We start from the raw sequence: 18,265 nt of genomic DNA on the forward strand, positions 1-18,265 counted from the left end.
CGGATCTCTGTGAGTTCGAGACCAGCCTGGTCTACAGAGCTAGTTCCAGGACAGGCTCCAAAGCCACAGAGAAACCCTGTCTCGAAAAACCAAAAAAAAAAAAAAAAAGACCTCTTACCTCATCTGATCTGGCAACAGCTCTCCAGTCAATTATTGATAATAGCCCTTTCAAATAAGCCAATCAAAATAGTCAAAGAACAACCCCCCTTGCTTCTGTGGCCCCTTTAAAAATAGACTGTACCCGCTATTCGAGGTCCCTCGGCTTCCCGAATGCTGGGGGACCCTGTCATGACAGAATTAATAAAATCCTCATGCTTTTACATCGGCTATGGTGTGTGAGATGATGGTCTCTGGGGGCGACTCCTTCTCAGTGTTTGGAGGCTAGAGTCCAACACTACAAGCACCCAGAGAAAATCATAAGAGTACTAGAACATGTCTATAAAGATACCTTTATATCAGTCAAAGTCTGTGGAGAGCTAAGTGATCAGTTTAAGAGAATCAGGAGAGTTGCAGGGATGCGTCCTCTCACCACTGCTCTTTAAAATATTCCTGGAATTAATAATAGCAACAGTCCTGGAGGATGAGGGGATAGGCATGCAGGTAGGTGGTGTATGAATCAGTAACTTGCTATATATATATATATATATATATATATATATATATATATATATATGTTATACAACACTACCTACTGAAAGTCCAAATGAGCTGCAGGCCGTGGTAAACAGAGGGGTGGAAGTAAGTGAGAACCTTGGTAGGAAAGCAAACATCGAGAAGACTGAGATACAACACATGCGAAGGGCGCACAAGGGTTTTAACATTGTAATAAAGAATCAGAACCTCAAACAAACAGTCAACTTTGTCTGTCTGGGAGGAAACCTCGGTTCAAAGGACGGAACTATTTCAGAGATCAAAAGGCAGATAGGGATAGCAAGGGCTGCATTCCAGGCACTAGGAAAGGTTTGGTCAGCAAGAGACACAACGACAACAACAAAATTACAAGTCTATGAGACACTTGTCTTGAGCCACCTTCTTTACAACTCTGAAACCTGGACAATGAAATGCTCCTCGGAACAGCGGCTGAACGTGTTTGAGATGGCGTGTCTCAGGAGGGTTCTAGGGGTTACATGAAGAGACAGGCTGTGCAGTGATGGCATCAGGAAACACCTCCATCTACAGAAGGAAGCAAACTACAGGATACAGGAATGGCACTTGAGATACTTCAGCCATGTTATGAGAATGAATGATGGCAGATACCCGAAGATAGCACTGCTTGGAGGAGTGCACGGGATAAGACGAAGAGGAAGACCCAAAAACACTGGACAGACAGCATAAAGGAAGACTGTGGAACCTTGGGTGGTATAGGAGGTTCTTCTGTTCATGTATTGCTTTCATTGGTTAATGAATAAAGAAACTGCTTTGGACCTTATAGGGCAGAATTTAGGTAGGTGGAGAAGACAGAACTAAATGCTGGGAAGAAGGGCAGAGAGAGAGAGAGACGCCATGGATCTCCTGCCTGAAACAGATGCTGGTTAGAATCTTGCTGGTAAGCCACAGTCATGTGGCAATACAAGATTAATAGAAATGGGCTGAATTAAGATGTAAGAATTAGCCGATAAGAAACTAGAGCTAATGGGTCAAGCAGTGTTTTAATAAATACAGTTTCTATTTGGTTATTTCGGGTGTAAGCTAGCTGGTTGGCCGGATCAAACAAAGGGCCGCCTCTCCCTTGTAACACTTGGGTATGACAATAACACAAGCTTCTGCCCAGGATAGGAAAAACTGGAGAATCACCATAAATGGTTGCTCACGTATGCTTAGCATTGCTGGGGCACAAATGAATGAAACAATCAGATCCAAAGCGCCACCTCAAAGAATCCAGGCCAAGCCCGTGCCTCTCCAGAGCCAGGGCAACTGTCCCCTTCCCTCCTTGTCTCCTTAGTTACTCCTCCGTCCCCTTCACACCATTCTCCAAACAGCAAGCAAAATAATTTGAGGGTGAAAATGCCGCCCTTCCCGTCGAGAAAGTGGCCTTTATTTTGTTGAGGCATTATCAGATACCGTTATTGCAGCCAATAAATATCTTAATACAATCTAGCCAGTTCTGCCAGACTCCAAGCCACCCTCTCCAGCTGCCTGTCTTTAGGTCCCACAGTCACTATTTGTCTTTCCTCCTTCCTGTCCTTATCACAGCTCATACCGTGCTACTTCCTCCCTTGGCTCACTTTAACATGTCCTCTCTCCCTCATTAACACATAATGGTCCTGAGGGAACTTGTGTCTTGTACCATTTGGAGCCAAACAGAAGGGCAGACAAAGAGTCCACTTCATCTGTTTACTGCAGAACGCAGCAACAGACACACCGAGGATGCTCCTGCCTTGCCCAGTTCCTGAACCAAAACCAATTCTCATCCCCGAACCTAATAACTAAACAGGTGGCACATTTCCCCGGGAGGGAAAAACCTGAAACACAATGGCAAGCGCATACTGTAATGCCAGTAGCCCTTTCCTGAAGGACTGATGGTTATGGGGAGCTAATAGTGAGGAAAGAGGGACAGCCAGCCAGCTTTAGGACAATTTAAAAAAGATCTGAGTTACCACTGATACCATCATCATGGCCTTACCCAGTTAGGATGAAGGTGCATGGGCACCAACATCTTATGCTTCTGCTGTATCTGTACACTCAGCCAAAAGTCGTGTTTCCACTCCACCAAAAGTAAAACTGGAATGAACTACTTAGAAGTTGAGAATACATTAAGTCTGGGTAAGAGCTCTCACCGTGTGGGAGCCAAACGGATGTCCCTTCGACTGGGCCGAAGCTAATAAAGACTTCGGAGTCTAGGAGGTATGGTGGGGGTACAGGTATGGTAGCCCCCATTACGCCCAACTCACGGGTCTGGCACTAAAAATGCCTGGATGGAGTCTGGGAAATGATTATCAGTTCCGGAAACTATCCTGATCTTTGCTACAATAATCACCATGGCCAGGGGCCCAATGAGTGCAGCCACTAACTAAAATGAAAGCGTTTACTTCACTTTATTTTATTTTGAGGAGACAGGGCCTTACTATGTAGACCAGGCTATCCTTGACCTCAAAGAGGTCTGCCTACCTCTGCCTCTCCAGTACCGGTATTCAAAGCATGACCTACCACGCCTAGCTGTCCCAAAACTCACTGCTTGAATGTTCTGGAAGAAAACGTTTCCTGCTCACACTTAGAGCACACCCACTCCTCACCGTAGAGCTCCCACCCAACCTGTCCCCAGCTTCTGCACTCCCGGGTCTGGGCTCTCCATCGCATCAGCCCGCCTCCCCTGCTCACCGCCTTCGGGCTTCCTGGCGGGCGGCAATGCGCAGGCGCCGGGCCTGGATGCGCTCCTGCGGGTTATCCGAATGCACCGAGGGCCCATGAATCGGGGTGGCTAGGTGGTCATCCCCATTCTGCTCCATGACCCCAATGTTTCCTGACGGATTCATGGCTGCGGTCTCCCGCCCACTGACCGCTCCGCCTGGACTCGCAGCCCGGTTGCCAGGAACAAACCGTTGCCAGGGGAAGGCAGTCACCTGACCTACAGCTGGCGTAGTTGTGCGCGCGCTGTTCTTCAGTCGCTCACCAAGCTTTGTAGTTTTGTAATCCAGTTGGGATACACAATTATTCGCTTTGCCTGAAGTTTAGTTTGCAAGGGCTGGCCTTTCCCCCACGAAGACAGCTGGAACAAGTGGCACCTCATCCCTTTCTCGAACGACCAATTGATCACCCATTGACCAATGAATATTTCTAAAATGCACATTCCTCCATTGTAACTGGGCACCTGCTGCATGAATAGCATGGTGCCCAGGCGAGGGAGAGCGGCGTCCCTTCCTCAAGCAGAGTGTGGAGTGAGTGCAGAGCCCACTGCAGGGTTTTTGTTTGTTTTTGGAAGTGTGAGCCCAAGTCCGAACATCACCCACCTGCATCCAGGAGCTTGAGAATGACTTAGGACCCAGGACACCATGGATCTCTCAAAGCAACAGTCTATAGAAAAACATTCCTTAGTCACAGCGTGTCCCCTGGGTCGGCGAGACGGCTCGCCTGGTGACGTCTATGCCGAGTAGACTGACAGCTTGAGTTCAATCCGTGGAACCCACACTATAAAAAAAGAGCCAGTTCTAACAAGTTGTCCTCTGATCTTCACACCCTGCAGCGAGCACCCAAGCACACACAAACATACGTGTAAACATTTTTTGTAATGTTCTCATTAAGAATTAAAACCACAGCTGGGTGGTAGTGGCACACGCCTTTAATCCCAGCACTCGGGAGGCAGAGGCAGGTAGATGTCTGTGAGTTTGAGGCCAGCCTGCTCTACAGAGTGAGTTCCAGGACAGCCAGGGTTACGCTGAGAAACCCTGTCTCGACCCCTGTCTGAAAAAAGGAAAGAAAGAAAGAAAGAAAGAGAAAGAAAGAAAAGAAAAAGGGCTTGTGAAAGCCTGGTGGTAAAGGGCTTGCCCACACCAGCAAGTGGGTATGTAAGTGGGAGCCCCAGGGGCAAGACACACAAGACAAAATAAAAACGCCATACCTAGGGGCTGGAAAGATGGTTCAGGGGTTAAGAGCACCAGTTCAATTCCCAGCAACCACATGGTGGCTGACAACCATCAGTAATGAGATCTGGTGTCCTTTTCTGACTTAAAGTCGTCCAAATAGAGCACTCATAACTTTATAAAGCCCTACACCAATTGGTTCACAATCAGCCCTCTGGGAGGTTGAGTCAGCCTGGGCTACATTTAAGACACTATCCCAAAAGCAACTCCCTCATTCCCCTCAAGAGATTGGAGATTAATCCCAGCACTCGGGAGGCAGAGGTAGGCGGATCTCTGTGAGTTCGAGACCAGCCTGGTCTACAGAGCTAGTTCCAGGACAGGCTCCAAAGCCACAGAGAAACCCTGTCTCGAAAAACCAAAAAAAAAAAAAAAAAAAAAAAGATTGGAGATTGAACGTAGGGGCTCACACATGCTAGATGAAGGCTCTGCCCCTAAGATGATACCTCCACTCCTTACAGCCCTTTAGGCTAAACTGCACCAGTATCATTCTGACTGTGTTTCACCTCATCAGCTAAAGAAAAGTTTCTAGAATGCAGACGCTAGTCCTGGACTTGCCCTGCCCCCTTGGACAAATCACAATTCCTTGAAGGCTACAAGCCCTGCCAAGAGGCAAGTGAAGCCATTTTTTCTTTCTTATTAATTCATTTTAAGCATCAGTTTAAGTCTCGAAGTGGTGAGAACAGGGGCAGCTGCTTCTATAATTTCCGGCCTTCTACAAAGCCCTCTCAGCTTTATTATAACCTTAGGCATGACTCTCTACTAGAGGCCTAGGCTCTGTCAGGTTCTGGTCCGCACTTTTAATGTCCATAAAGCAACATGTCTGTGTGTGCTTGTACATGTACTCGGTTAGCTGTGGCTGTGAGTAGGAACCACCATATAGTCAAGGGAGATGAACTGCTACACAGGAGATGGGAGAACAATGGCACCATAAAATTCCAAGAAGCTCCAGGGAGATAGAGGGAGGGAGGACAATCAGAAATTCAAAGCCATTTGTGGCAACTTAGTGGAGGGGGGCAGCCTGGGCTACATGAGACCCTGTCTCAAAAAAAAAAAAAAAAAGAAAGAAAGAAAGAAAGAAAGAAAAGGAAAAGAAAAAAAGAACCAAGTGTGGTGGTGCATGTCTTTAACTCCAGCAGAGGCAGAGGATCTCTAAATTCAAGCGTCTTGGTCTACAAAGCAAATTTCGGGCCAGCAATAGCTACATAGTGGAGAAAAAAAATCCATGACAAGTAAGCAGTAAGCATATTAGGTGATGAGCAGACCTAACACTGTACAGGTGCGGTCTAGCTTGGGTGGGAGGGCAGACTCCATTTTTCTGTTGTTTGGCTGCTGGTGACTCTCAGACCTCACGCCTTTCTTCTCCATATCTGGGACAGCTGTTTCAAAAGGGAACTTGGAGGTAGTTTAGTGATATTGCACTTGCTTAGTATATGTGTGAGGCTCTGGTCCCTGCCCCCTCAGGCACCGCCAGACTCTCAAACAAGCAAAAACAAAAACAAAACCAGAATGCAGGAGAGATGGCTCAGCATTTGTTGCTCTTCCAGAGGACCCAAGTTCAGTTCCCAGCACCCACACCAAGTGGCTCCCAACTGCCTGTAACTCCAGCTCCATAGGACCTGACACCTTCTTCCGGCATCCTCCCTCCTACACACACACACACACACACACACACACACACACACACACACACCTTCAAAAACAAGCAAATGCTTAACTGTCTTTTGCTGGCAGGTGATTCCATGGCAAGCATATGCTAGGGACTCCCATCTAGACCAACCCATAACCACAGCAAAGGCCACGAGCTGGTCTTTCCTGGCTCAGTCCACTCCCTGACCAACTGGTCCTAGCCAATCTCAATTATGTAATAAGCCTTTTTGTTTGCTTTGGATAGTCTTGTGGTTGCTTTAAGACAGCATCTCACTTTGCAGCCCAGGCTGGCCTGGAGCTCACTATGTGGCAACCTCCCAAGTGCTAGGATTACAGATTTAAATCACAATGTCTGGGCTTGCAGTAAGCTTTTTCATTGGTATAGGAAACAAATGTCATAAAAGGCACAAGGAAGGCCCCTTACATGTCAGGATTCATTAATATCTCAAGGCCATTCTGCTTAAAACACCTATCCTAGGAAATAAAGTGTCCTTGGAGGTAGATTGACTAGTTGTGCTCAGCATGTACTACAGCATCCAGCGAGAAGACACCTGCTACAAGGTAAGAGTCCACCATATACACGTCACTGAAAAACTGCAAACATGTCTCTACGCTTATTCTGGTTACTTATATTTTAAAAGCTGGTACGGCACAAGATCCATAAAAAAACAAACAAACAAAAACCCTGCCAAAGCTGAGGCTGGAGAGATAGATAGCTCAGCGGTTGAGAGCCCTGGCTGTCCTTCCAGAGGACCTGGGTTCAATTCCCAGCACCCACATGGCAGCTCACAACTGTCTGTAACTCCAGTTCCAGGGAATCTCACACAAATGCACATAAAATAGAATTAAATAAATTATTTAAAAACCTGCCAGAGAATTCCTGGGATGTTACAGAATTTATGTGACTTAGAACAACACTCAAGATCTATTCAAGAAAAAACAAAGAGAAGGAGGCAAGTCTCTTAGAGTCCACCACACCTACGCTCTCCAGGTCTCTTGCTTTTCTGAGTGCTTACTTTTTCCTCTTAACCTCTCAGCTTAAATATATATACTAAAATATTATTAAACCCTGGCTCTGCTTCATACAAGAAGGAAGATATGGGTCATGGAAAGCATCACCCAATTATATCCCAATTTGTGTAAATTTTACCAACTCAGTTCCCAGAAGGAAACTTTCATTCAATTTTATTTCTGAAACTTCTTTAGTATTATCTTTAAAAGTATGAAGGAAAGGGCCAGGATGAGGGCTGGGGAGTGGAGGGGCAAAGGTGCTTGAGTTCCATCCACTGGGGCCCCATAGTGAAGAGAAACAAATCCCACAAACTGTCAGCCATGCGTGGGCAGTGGCATACGCCTACCGCCAATATGTATATCTTTAAAAGTTTAAGTATGAAGAGAGGAACAGACGCACAGCGGACCCAGGAGTTGAAGCAGGGCTTAGACAATGACTGAAAGGTTTTTAAAACTTCACCACTGGGGCTGGGCAATGGTGGCGCACGCCTTTAATCCCGGCATTCAGGAGGCAGAGGCAGGCGGATCTCTGTGAGTTTGAGACCAGCCTGGTCTACAGAGCTAGTTCCAGGACAGGCTCCAAAGCCACAGAGAAACCCTGTCTCGAAAAACCAAAAAAAAAAAAAAACCAAAAAAACTTCACCACTGGGTAGGGATGGAGAGCTTGCCTAGCATACATGAATCCTGGGTTAACCCCAGCACAGAATTAAACTGGCTACGGGGGCACATACCTACAACCTTAGCTCTCAGGAGGTAAGACAAGAGGGTCAAAAGTTCAAAGTCATCTTCAGCCTAACTTTAAAAAGTTACTAAGGATTGTACAATGGTTGATAAAAAACAAGTTTGTGTTTATACTTCCTCACTGCCCAGGTAATCAAGCAAGCTACTGCTGTCACTATGGTCATAAAGCAAGTCACACCCAGGAAGGTCTCTGAAAGCAAGCTGGTCTTTTTATACCCCAAACAAGCAATAACCAGAAAGAGAGCAACAACCCCCTTTTCAGGACTAGCAAATGTAGTTCAGTTGGAACCCCAGCACAACATAAACCAGGCCGTTGGCACACACTCGCAATCCCAGTAATGGCAAATGGAACAAGATCAGAAATCCAAGGCCATCTTGGGACTATCCTTGACAACATATCAAGTTTGGGGGCCAATGAAGGCCAAGAAAGACTCATTTATTTGAGCTATGTATATATGATATGTGTGTATGTATGTGTATATATATATATATATATATATATATATATATATATACACACACACACATTCATATATGTCCATATTCTTCTGTTAGCCAGCTGCAAACTGCACAGACGGTTGCCTACCCAGGTTAGGCATGGGACCCACGTGCAGATACATGGTCCTCTGTACCATGATGGAATTGCAAGATGTCCACTCATGTGTTGTCCTTGAGGAATGAGTCCGGGTGCCGGGGATATTCACATTATGAATTTCTTGTATATTTGAAGTGAAGTTGGGTGACGCTTTCCGTGTGCGTGTGTGTGCGAACCTTCACTACCGTGCTCTACACTGACTGGTGGTCCTGAGTGGGGCAGCTGGGACTGATTCCCACTACAGACCTTTCCCTTTCACATGCACCAAGGAAGGACAAAGGAAAAAAAAAAAAGACAACTTGAAAACTATTAAAAGGATTTAAAAATTATTTATTTTTATTACAATAAATATTTATCAATAAAAGAATTAAACAATTTAAAACTAAAACCCACTGCTTAACTTTTGGAGTCCACGGCAGCAGACATGAACATAAATCCAGAGAAGGTCAAGGCCTCTGAAATCCGGTGACAAGAAACAGGTCTTGATTATCTGGACTAGCAGCAGGGAACAGTAACACAGAAAATGCAAAAGTCACATCCAAACACCTCAGAGTAGTTTACTATACATTGAATCACAAGACTTGGAACATTCCAGTAAACTTAAGCAAGCTGCAGAGCTCTGCCTTGGCAAAGAGCAAGCATCTCCCGGATGAGGTCCACAGGTACTGCTCCCAAAGCTGCCTCCTGCCAAAAAGGGCCCAGCAGACCCAGAAACCTCGACCCTGAAGATAGCAGCCAGCATTCTTAAACCAGTCTTTCTGGTTCCTAATTCCCTGGTAAAAAGGAAGGGGAAAGTGGTGTACTTAAGGGGTTTTCTCAAGGCCTGAGATGACCCGGGGCAGGGAGGGCTATGGCTCCAGGTGGGGAAGTGGCTTTAGGTGTGGACTTGGTCCACACCAAGCAACAGTCTAATGAGGGTTACCACCTGGCTGATAATCAAGAGTAAACTCCATGTAGACGCCATATCATATATACACACACAGAGAATAGGTGTACATTCTAAACATGTATATATATACAGAGAATAGGTGTACATTCTAAACGTGTATATATAGAGAATAGGTGTACACATTAAACGTGTATATATACAGAGAACGGGTGTACACATTAAATGTGTATATAGAGAGAGCACATGGAACCAGATTAAGTAAATGCTACATTAGTTTACTATTAACACCGCAAGTCCTATACAGGCCAGCTACAACTAAAAGTACTTGAAAGGAGAAAGATTTTATGTCCTTTTCATTTTTCTCTCTGGTATCATTTTCCTTCTTTGTGGCACACCCCCCCCCCCCACCTGCTCCAGTTTTTAGGTGCCTGGAAGGGACGGAAGTTTACTCTTACTTCAGAAGACTTGAGAAAATCTACTGGTAATGGCACCAAATTAAACTCCACAGCCACAACTGCTGCCACATATTCTGAGCACAGAACATGAAACCTTACTCAGGAAAGCAGCAGTTTATTCTCCTTCTCCTGCCATCCATTGACTCCACTGACAGGGGAAGGGAAGAGCAGACATCCTCCCTTATACTTGGCCATCACTGTCTTCCATTCTACCCAGAGAGAAGAAAAATAAATTAAAACTAGAATTCAGAATTCAACACTAAATTCTGCATTCTTGAGACGTGTTGAAGTGAACTAATCAGTAGCCTGTTGATGTATAACAGTAATTCCAATAGGTCAGTGATGCAGCCAAGGTAAAACAGGCCACTTCTATAGCCTGCTTAACCTATACAGAATAAACAAGTTCCAGGTCATGAGTTTTTTCTCTAGATATTAAAAGTCCTTACCAAGAGTATTAAAATTGAGAATTCATCAAGGATTATTTTGCTTATGAAAAACCCAAATCAACGGTTATCTTGATTGTTACCCAAAGAAACTTCTTAAAATATCCTATAGCCAATGTGATAGAAAACACCCACAGTATTTAGTCACTCCCTGGACAGTCGATGTGATCTTTGATTTCAGTTTTAGAGCTGCTGACGGGGGCACTGGCTTCTCTTTCTATTTTAGACTCTCAATGGCCACAATCCCACTGTCATTAAAACAGCCAAACTTAGTCCAGCTTTCTAAGAAGGGCTCTCTGAAAGGGAAAACAACAGAAACAGCCTAAAAGCCCAGAATAACCTTTCTGTGCCGCCCAAAGGTATGTTCCTAGGGAGAGGGCCCTTCTCAAAAACTCTAAAGTCAGTCCGTGTGGTGCTTTCGATCCTGGGAACCCAGCCTTCTTCACTGAATGAACAAATCCTTGTTCAGGCTGCCTGTGAGAGAGCTCCAAATAGCAAAACTCCCCCTGCAAAACTCCCTAAGAGTGAGTTTGTCAAATGTCTATAAAAAAGAACATATCCCTACTTAAAAGACAGAGACAATAACCAGCTGGTGTACTATCTCTTGAGCGTCTGTTTTTTAAAGAGCAAAGCACACTACGAACATGCAGGTTGGAGAGTAAGTTACATTTAGTTCATACGGTAGAAACTCAGGAAATGAAGCAGCCAGAAAACCCAATTCCCACGGCTCCATGCGAGAAAGAAACAAACACATCACCCCTTTCCCTGGAAAGGCTAGACCACTATGATTCACTGCATGCCCTGAAGCCACCGCCTGCTGTGATGCCAGTCATTTGTACTACTGTTGAAGATGACTAAAAAACAAAACCCCAAAACATACAAACCACATGGGTTACATAATCAATAAAAGACAAGCAGAAATGCATGCTAGCTTTTAAAAAGTCCTAGAGCATCACACATCCGTTTCACAGTGATTAATTTAATACCAGTTTACTATTAGGAATGTCACTTTAAATGCACGTTCAAGTGCTTTGGTGCAGCCCCCTAGTCAGCATTCTCCCCGAAAGGCTGGAGTAGGGCAGCGAACTATAATAAGATCGATCACTCACCACAGGATGCTCAAGACAGGGCATGCTGCCTCCAAATGACATTTCACGGGACAAAGAAAATTCTGGTCTGACGTCATAGACAGAGGCCTGACCAGAAGTGGGTCAAGATAAGGCCACTCTGAACACAGGTACCCTAACAACCAATATGATTTCTCTATCTGTTCCTGGCTTATCGAGAGACCCAAACTCAAAAGTTGCTGTCCACAGGTTTGACTTTCCTCTCTGGGGTTGTTCCCAGTCCTTCACCAGTGAGAAGATATAAGGCATTGACCATCTGAATGTGGTAAGGTCTGGAGGCAACCAAGTCAGGGCTCAGTGAGCTCACCCTGTTCTACGTGATGGCTACAAGTAGGTTTCAAGTTATAATATCAAGGGAGAAAGTAGCCAGACAGTGGAGGCACACGCCTTTAATCCCAGAACACAGGAAGCAGAGATAGGCAGATCTGAGTTCAAAGCCAGAATAGTCTACCGAGTGAGTTACAGGACAGCTACTGCTACAGAGAAGTCCTGTCTGGAACCTCCCACCCACCCCTCACAAAGCGGGAGCAGCAGTCCTAGACTTAGATACTTCCAATTAAAAAGAATTTATCTTTTTATTTTCATAGGTCATGGAGTTGAAGTCTGCTTTGGGTAGCAAGGTGCTACCCATACGTCTTCTGACTACAACATACTCCCTTAATGGTCAGGTTCAAAGTCACAAGCAATATTCTTGACACGAACTTAGCACATGCTAACCCTGACATACACCTCTCTCCCCAGCTGCCTCATGAGAGAACACATAGCAGTATTAGTAGTGGTACTGTAACATCCTAAACCATGTTCAACATTTTCTTTTCAAAATTGGAATTAAAGTATGTCAATCATAAAATTGAAGTGTCAGGGGAAAATTAGTTATATTTTTACTTCAAAGTTACTCTAACGCTCTAAAACCTATAAACAATTACTATTTTTCAAGACAAGTGATGGTGGCCATTTCAAACAGTGTGCTGAAATAAGATCATATATATAACCAAAAGATCAGAAGTGGCAGCCTCTATCCAAGTACTGTTAATGTTATTCTATCCTACACCCTCGCAGATACAGGGAGATTACTTTCTGGCAAGCCTGAAAGGGCCTTTTCATACCATAACCCGAAGAGAAGCCTCTAAAGGTGTCTGTAGCATTGGTCCAGCAGAGTAACAATGCAAACTCCTAGCCTGGCCAAGGCACTCTATTCTGCAAGTACAGAAAGCACGAATTCATGTTCCTGCCCATGAAGCTGGTCCCCAAAAGACATCTCTGTGTCACCTGGGACAGGCTGTGGCGTAAACTCACCCAAATAGAGCACATAAACTTCCAGAATGTTTACGTTTGGGAAGTGTAGAGGAAGGGGTGTGACCGAGGCGCACAGAGCTCCTGAGTGTCAAGTCTCTCATCCGCTGTACAGAGACAACAAACGGCAGAGGACGTGAGGCGGCTGGGAGGGTTCACAAGTCCACAGGATTCTGAAACAGTGTCAAAACTACCTAAAACAGAAACCTTTACCTTTACAGAGATGTGTTAAACACAAAACAAAGGGCACAAAACATTTTTCAAATCCACTTGATGCAACAAGAAGAGGACAGATACATTGAGAAAGAAAGAACGAGAGAGAGAGAAAGAGAGAGAGAGAGAGAGAGAGAGCCCTCAAATTACAGGACATGATCCTTCAATATACTGTACAAGGTGAAGAAAGTCTGTGGTCCAAATTCATTATTTAATAAATATTTATGTTATTTTCTTTTATACAAATGATTATTCCTGTGTACAACGCCAAAAAAAAAAAAAAAAGTAAAATGATCATCAAAAACCTTATAACAAAGCTCTTTCCCGACTTGGAGTTGCCCAATTCAGTTCTACAGGGCGCGAGTACACAGCACAGTTATCTTCATGTAACTGGCTAGTTTTCTGACCTCCATGATGGCAATTTATTAATGAAAACAGAGTCATTTTCTAGTTCCCACATCAACGTCTGCTTTCATTTCTTGTCTTAGAGAAAGTCCCCAAACACACATGAGCCTTACAAACAGTGAAAACCAGCCCAGGGCTGTGGGGAGCTCCTCACTCAGTTTCAACAGTCTGATGACAATGATTCCAACTTAAAAACGCTCAGGTGGAACATCAATTAGTTACTTTTTACAAAGCAGCAGACAAAAATTCAACAGAGATGAGCTACAATATTTAAGAATGGTCACATTCATAGGTACATAACAGTTATGACTAATTACATATCAACACAGCGGTGCCCATCTTATCCAAGTGCAACCTACCCAGAACAAAAAGGGGTTTAAGACACACTCTTCATTTAAGCACAAACCTCATTCAGTGGAAAAATAAAACCAGCAAGTAAATTTCACCACCACCAAACTAAATAAAGACAAAGTCCAAAGAAAGAGAATGTCCACATTTATAAAATGGTGAGATTTATGAGATAACCACAATACAGCTAAAGGGAGTTTTGTGTTGTCAGTAAACCTGAAAAATTACTGAGTCATCTTAAAGAGTAAATACTCAGTAAGGCATATATATCAAAAGTTTTCTTCAAATAGGGAGGCAGGAGAGTTAGGGGAGAGAGACTGTCTCTCTGCCTTACCTTATCCCATGTCAGGTTAAAAACCACAGCACCTCACCCCAAGAAGGAAAGAGAATGAAAGAAGTAGACAGGTGGCCAGGCAGTGCTAATTGTGGTCATCAGGGAGTTCTGGGTTCCTAACTCCAGTCTAAGTTTTCTCTCACAAGGTCCTTTATCTGCAGCCTTATAAGTACCACGAGAATGGGACTGTCAAACACAGCCTCAAGAATCATGGCTCACAGGCACCCAATCCCAACAGGAGGAAATGCCACAAGTAAACAACGTGCCACAATACTAAGTAACAACGGAACACTTCTCTCTAAAAGAAAATTAAAAAATTTATCAGCATTGAGCCACAGGAAAAGCCGGGCACCAGACAACCTCTCGAAGCTCCACAGGAGAATAACCAGGATTTGGCAACTGTACAAATCTGTGTTCTGTGTTCGCTGGTATCTCGGGCCAGAGAGACTTGTTTGATGCTTCTCTACCATAGATCTGGGCTGTCAACCATTTCCACAGCTAAAGACCTTTTCTAAAGTATCAAATATTAGGACATGTTGTGGCTATCCGAACGTTATTAGTGTTCCTGAATCAATCTGGGAACTTTAAAAATAAAAGTAAAGCATCCTTAACTCTGTATGAGTCAAAACATTATGGACTCATGAAGCTAGGAACATTTAGCTGGTTTAATGTACACTGTGCTTAACCAAAATGTCTCATGGTTTTATAAAAAAATAAAGTTGGGAGTTAGAAAGCCCAAAATTCCACAAGCTCAGACCATGTTCACTCCTGCTGTCCACACGCCACACATTGTGCTCCCACAGCTGCCAGGCAGAGCAGTAGAGTTCAGTGGTGATGGATGGGATATTTACAGGCATCATTTACAGCCCTTCCTGGAGATTACAGGCCGACATTCTTCTCTTCCATTCCTAGTCAATCTGAGTTTGGTTTCCTCAATGAAAAGGGGTAAATCTGAAAATGGCTGCTCAGCTGCTTCACCTACAGAAAACCAGAACACAAGACAGTGACCAACATGTCCCAGTCTTTGGTGAAGGCACTCAGAACTCACCCTCTGCAGACAGTAACTTACTGACATGGTAAAACCGCCAGGAACAAGAAAGGCTCTGCTGAACCAAACTCTAGTCATTCTGCGAGCCTTCTAGAGCAGATAAGTTCATTCTCATACTGAGAACTACGGTGTTTTCTGACCTCCAACAGCTTCTACAGAAAGCCATTACTGTAGTCATGGACTCAGCAGCATCAGTACTGCTAGATAATGCTTCCTAGCCTGGACAAAACGGTGAAAAACCTGCTCTGTGACTCTGAAGAGCATGCTGGCTACGGTATCCCCGGCAGGAGTCAGTTCTCTGATACTTTACACTTCCGCGTAAGTCAAGAGTTTGTGTGGTTTCTGGCACAAAGAGAGACAAGAAAGATGTTCTTCCTGTTCGCATGTTTATTTTCTAGATTTCTTAAAATTATAATTTATTTTTTAAGTTTAATTATTTTTGTCTATGGATATTCCTTGCATGTATGTCTGTTCACCATGTATGTTCAGTGCCCAAGAAGTCTAGAAGGAGGCATCCAATTCCCTGGAACTGGAGTTACAGATGGCTGTGAGTCTTCATGTGGGTGCTGGGAACTGAACCCAGGCCCTCTAGTACTCTTAACCACTCAGCCATCTCTCCTGCTCATTTTCTCTTTAGATGCACTGATTTGGGGAGAAGGGCACATGTGTGCCACGGCATGCACATGGACATCAGAGGACAAGTGCAGTGATTGGTTCTCTCCTTCAGTTGGGGGTTCTGAGACTGAACTCACAGAGCTGGGAGCAAACAGCCCCTTTACTAGCTCCATGAGAACTTTACCTTTATTTATTATTGTTGAGTATGTGGACAGACCATGGGTGCTATGTCATACACGTAGACACGTGGAGGTCAGATGACAATGAGTCAGTTCTCTCCTTCCACCTTTATGTGGGTTCCAGGGACCCAACTCCTGTTATCGCCTGCTGGGCCCTCTCACAGGCCCTACTGTCCAGATTTTAGAAGTAAATTTGTACTGCTCTTACAACGTAAAAAAGATTGTGAACGCTGCACAAGAGTCAGAGAGTAAAGTGCTGACAGAGCTCTGAAAAACACTGGGGCTGGGGCTGGGGCTGCAGAGACGGCTCAGTGGTTAAAGCATGGAGTTCAGCTCCTAGACCCACACTGGGCAGCTCCTAGTTATGAGTAACTCCAGCCCCACAGATCCACAGGACCCGATCCCCTCCTCTGGCTTCCACAGGCCCTACACTCAGATCACAAACCCCCACACAGAGGGATGTGTCTGGTGGACACGGTTTCTAAAGAGAAGAGTCTGGCAAAGTGTGGCAGCGCCTCTTCACTCCCAGCTCTCAGGAGGTAGAGGCCTCACTGAGGCCGAGCTATAGTCTCCAGGCAGTTCCAGACCAACTAGGGCACACTAAACAAAACAAGTGTCTTGAAATTACAAGACATGGCAATGGTCACTCATAAGATCAATGAATTAATGACCCCCAAAATTGGCAAAATGTATATAATAAATCTTTAAGAATAAAAACATAAGCAATTATCTGACATCACAGTTCATCAGGTTTCTCACAATGTTTTGTTCATCAAGCCAACTCTCAGCAGGCCCCTTCTAAACCAAACACAGGGAGCAGACGCTACAGTGGCAGTGTGGATGCCTAGTCTACCCCACGCCTGCAGGCATCCTCTCAACAGGACACAAACCAAAGGAAAGAGCGTTCCAGTGTGTTCCTACCAACACTGTAAAGATTAAATCACTAGATAAATAAAATAAGCTGACTAGGACTGGTAACTGGGTGACTACTGGTGGTCTCCCTGATGGAATACGATGTGGCAATGACGAAAACATGTAAAATAACTACAGAACTAGAGAGGGTGTTGGAGTGGGGGGAGGACAGCCACATGGCTCAGACATCATTGAATGTGTCCATTCATCCTGAGGTGACCTCTTTCTTATTTTGGAAGAGAACACTGGGTGTACAAAGTACTTATTTGTGTCTGTGCTTTCTTGAGACAGGGTCTTGCCATGCATGTTCGAGTCAGCCTCAAGCTATCTTCCTGCTTCTTCATCCTTAACACGGCTGAAAAGACAGCCATGCTCGGACACATCCGGAAGAGTACTAACCATTTTCCTCTATATATATATTTTTTTTCTTTTTTTTGGTTTTTTCGAGACAGGGTTTCTCTGTAGCTTTGGAGCCTGTCCTGGCACTAGCTCTTGTAGACCAGGCTGGTCTCGAACTCACAGAGATCCGTCTGCCTCTGCCTCCCGAGTGCTGGGATTAAAGGCATGCGCCACCACCGCCCGGCTTATATTTTTTTTATTATTTGCTGATAAAGGTAAAGGTAAAGACTTATGAGATAAAAACTGAAATAATGCAAATGACTTCCTCTAGTCTAAACTTCTGATCTGCCTATGCTGGCCAGTTGGTTTTTTTGTTTTGTTTTCTAAACCTGACACAGGTTAGAGTCATCTGGGAAGAACCTCAACTGAGAAAGTACCTCCATCAGATTGGCCTGTGGGCAAGCCTGTGGTTCATTTTCTTGATTAATGAATGATGCCTGCGAGTCCAGCCTATAGTGGGTGGTGCCACCCATGGGTACTATAAGAAACAGGCTGAGCAAACCACGGGGAGCAAGCCAGTAAGCAGTGTTCCTCCATGTCCTCTGCTTCAGCTCCTGCTCTAGGTTCCTGTCCCGACTTCCTTTGAGGGGTGGACCGTGATGTGCAACTGTAGGCTGACATAAACCCTTTCTCCTGAGTTGCTTTTGGTTTTAGTGCTTATCACAGCAATAGAAGCCTAAGATACCGCCCTACTCCATTTCTCACAGGATTAGGAATGGACAGGAGAGCACTATAAGTCAATGTTACTTGTTTTCCCCAAATTAAATTAGTAAACAATGAAAGTGTCCTAGGAATAAAGAGGCAAAGAAACAGAAACAAATGCGATTATCTGGTCTCACATAAAGAAAAGCACAGTGTTTTCTCAACAAAATTACTTATATAACGGTTTAAAAATAAGAACTAATGACCCATAATCACTCACTTAAAAATCATTTGTAGTTGCCATAATATAATCACGAGGAAAAAGCGTCTGAGACGACCCCCTTACACCTCCCCGACAGTGAGGGTCTCCACATTTCCAGTCGCTACACTAA

At 44.5% G+C, this 18,265-nt stretch overlaps 2 protein-coding genes across 2 annotated transcripts in view; both read right to left on the reverse strand.

Moving 5' to 3' along the window:
• LOC121433002 (dynein regulatory complex protein 1) overlaps positions 1-3,498 on the reverse strand; it is a 35,024-nt gene extending 31,526 nt beyond the window's left edge. The window contains exon 1 of the mRNA XM_041631222.1: positions 3,319-3,498. Coding sequence (XP_041487156.1) covers positions 3,319-3,473 — 155 coding nt within the window. The 5' untranslated portion in view covers positions 3,474-3,498. The remainder of the gene's footprint in view (positions 1-3,318) is intronic.
• A 5,395-nt stretch (positions 3,499-8,893) lies between these two features.
• Positions 8,894-18,265, reverse strand: part of LOC121432863 (ethanolaminephosphotransferase 1-like) — a 40,623-nt gene continuing 31,251 nt past the window's right edge. Inside the window, exon 10 of the mRNA XM_041631025.1 lies at positions 8,894-15,056. Coding sequence (XP_041486959.1) covers positions 14,958-15,056 — 99 coding nt within the window. The 3' untranslated portion in view covers positions 8,894-14,957. The remainder of the gene's footprint in view (positions 15,057-18,265) is intronic.

The sequence above is a fragment of the Microtus oregoni genome, unplaced genomic scaffold (genome assembly GCF_018167655.1).
Source record: "Microtus oregoni isolate MIOR12 unplaced genomic scaffold, Mior012 000036F_ref0000092, whole genome shotgun sequence".
NCBI classification, from domain to species: domain Eukaryota; kingdom Metazoa; phylum Chordata; class Mammalia; order Rodentia; family Cricetidae; genus Microtus; species Microtus oregoni.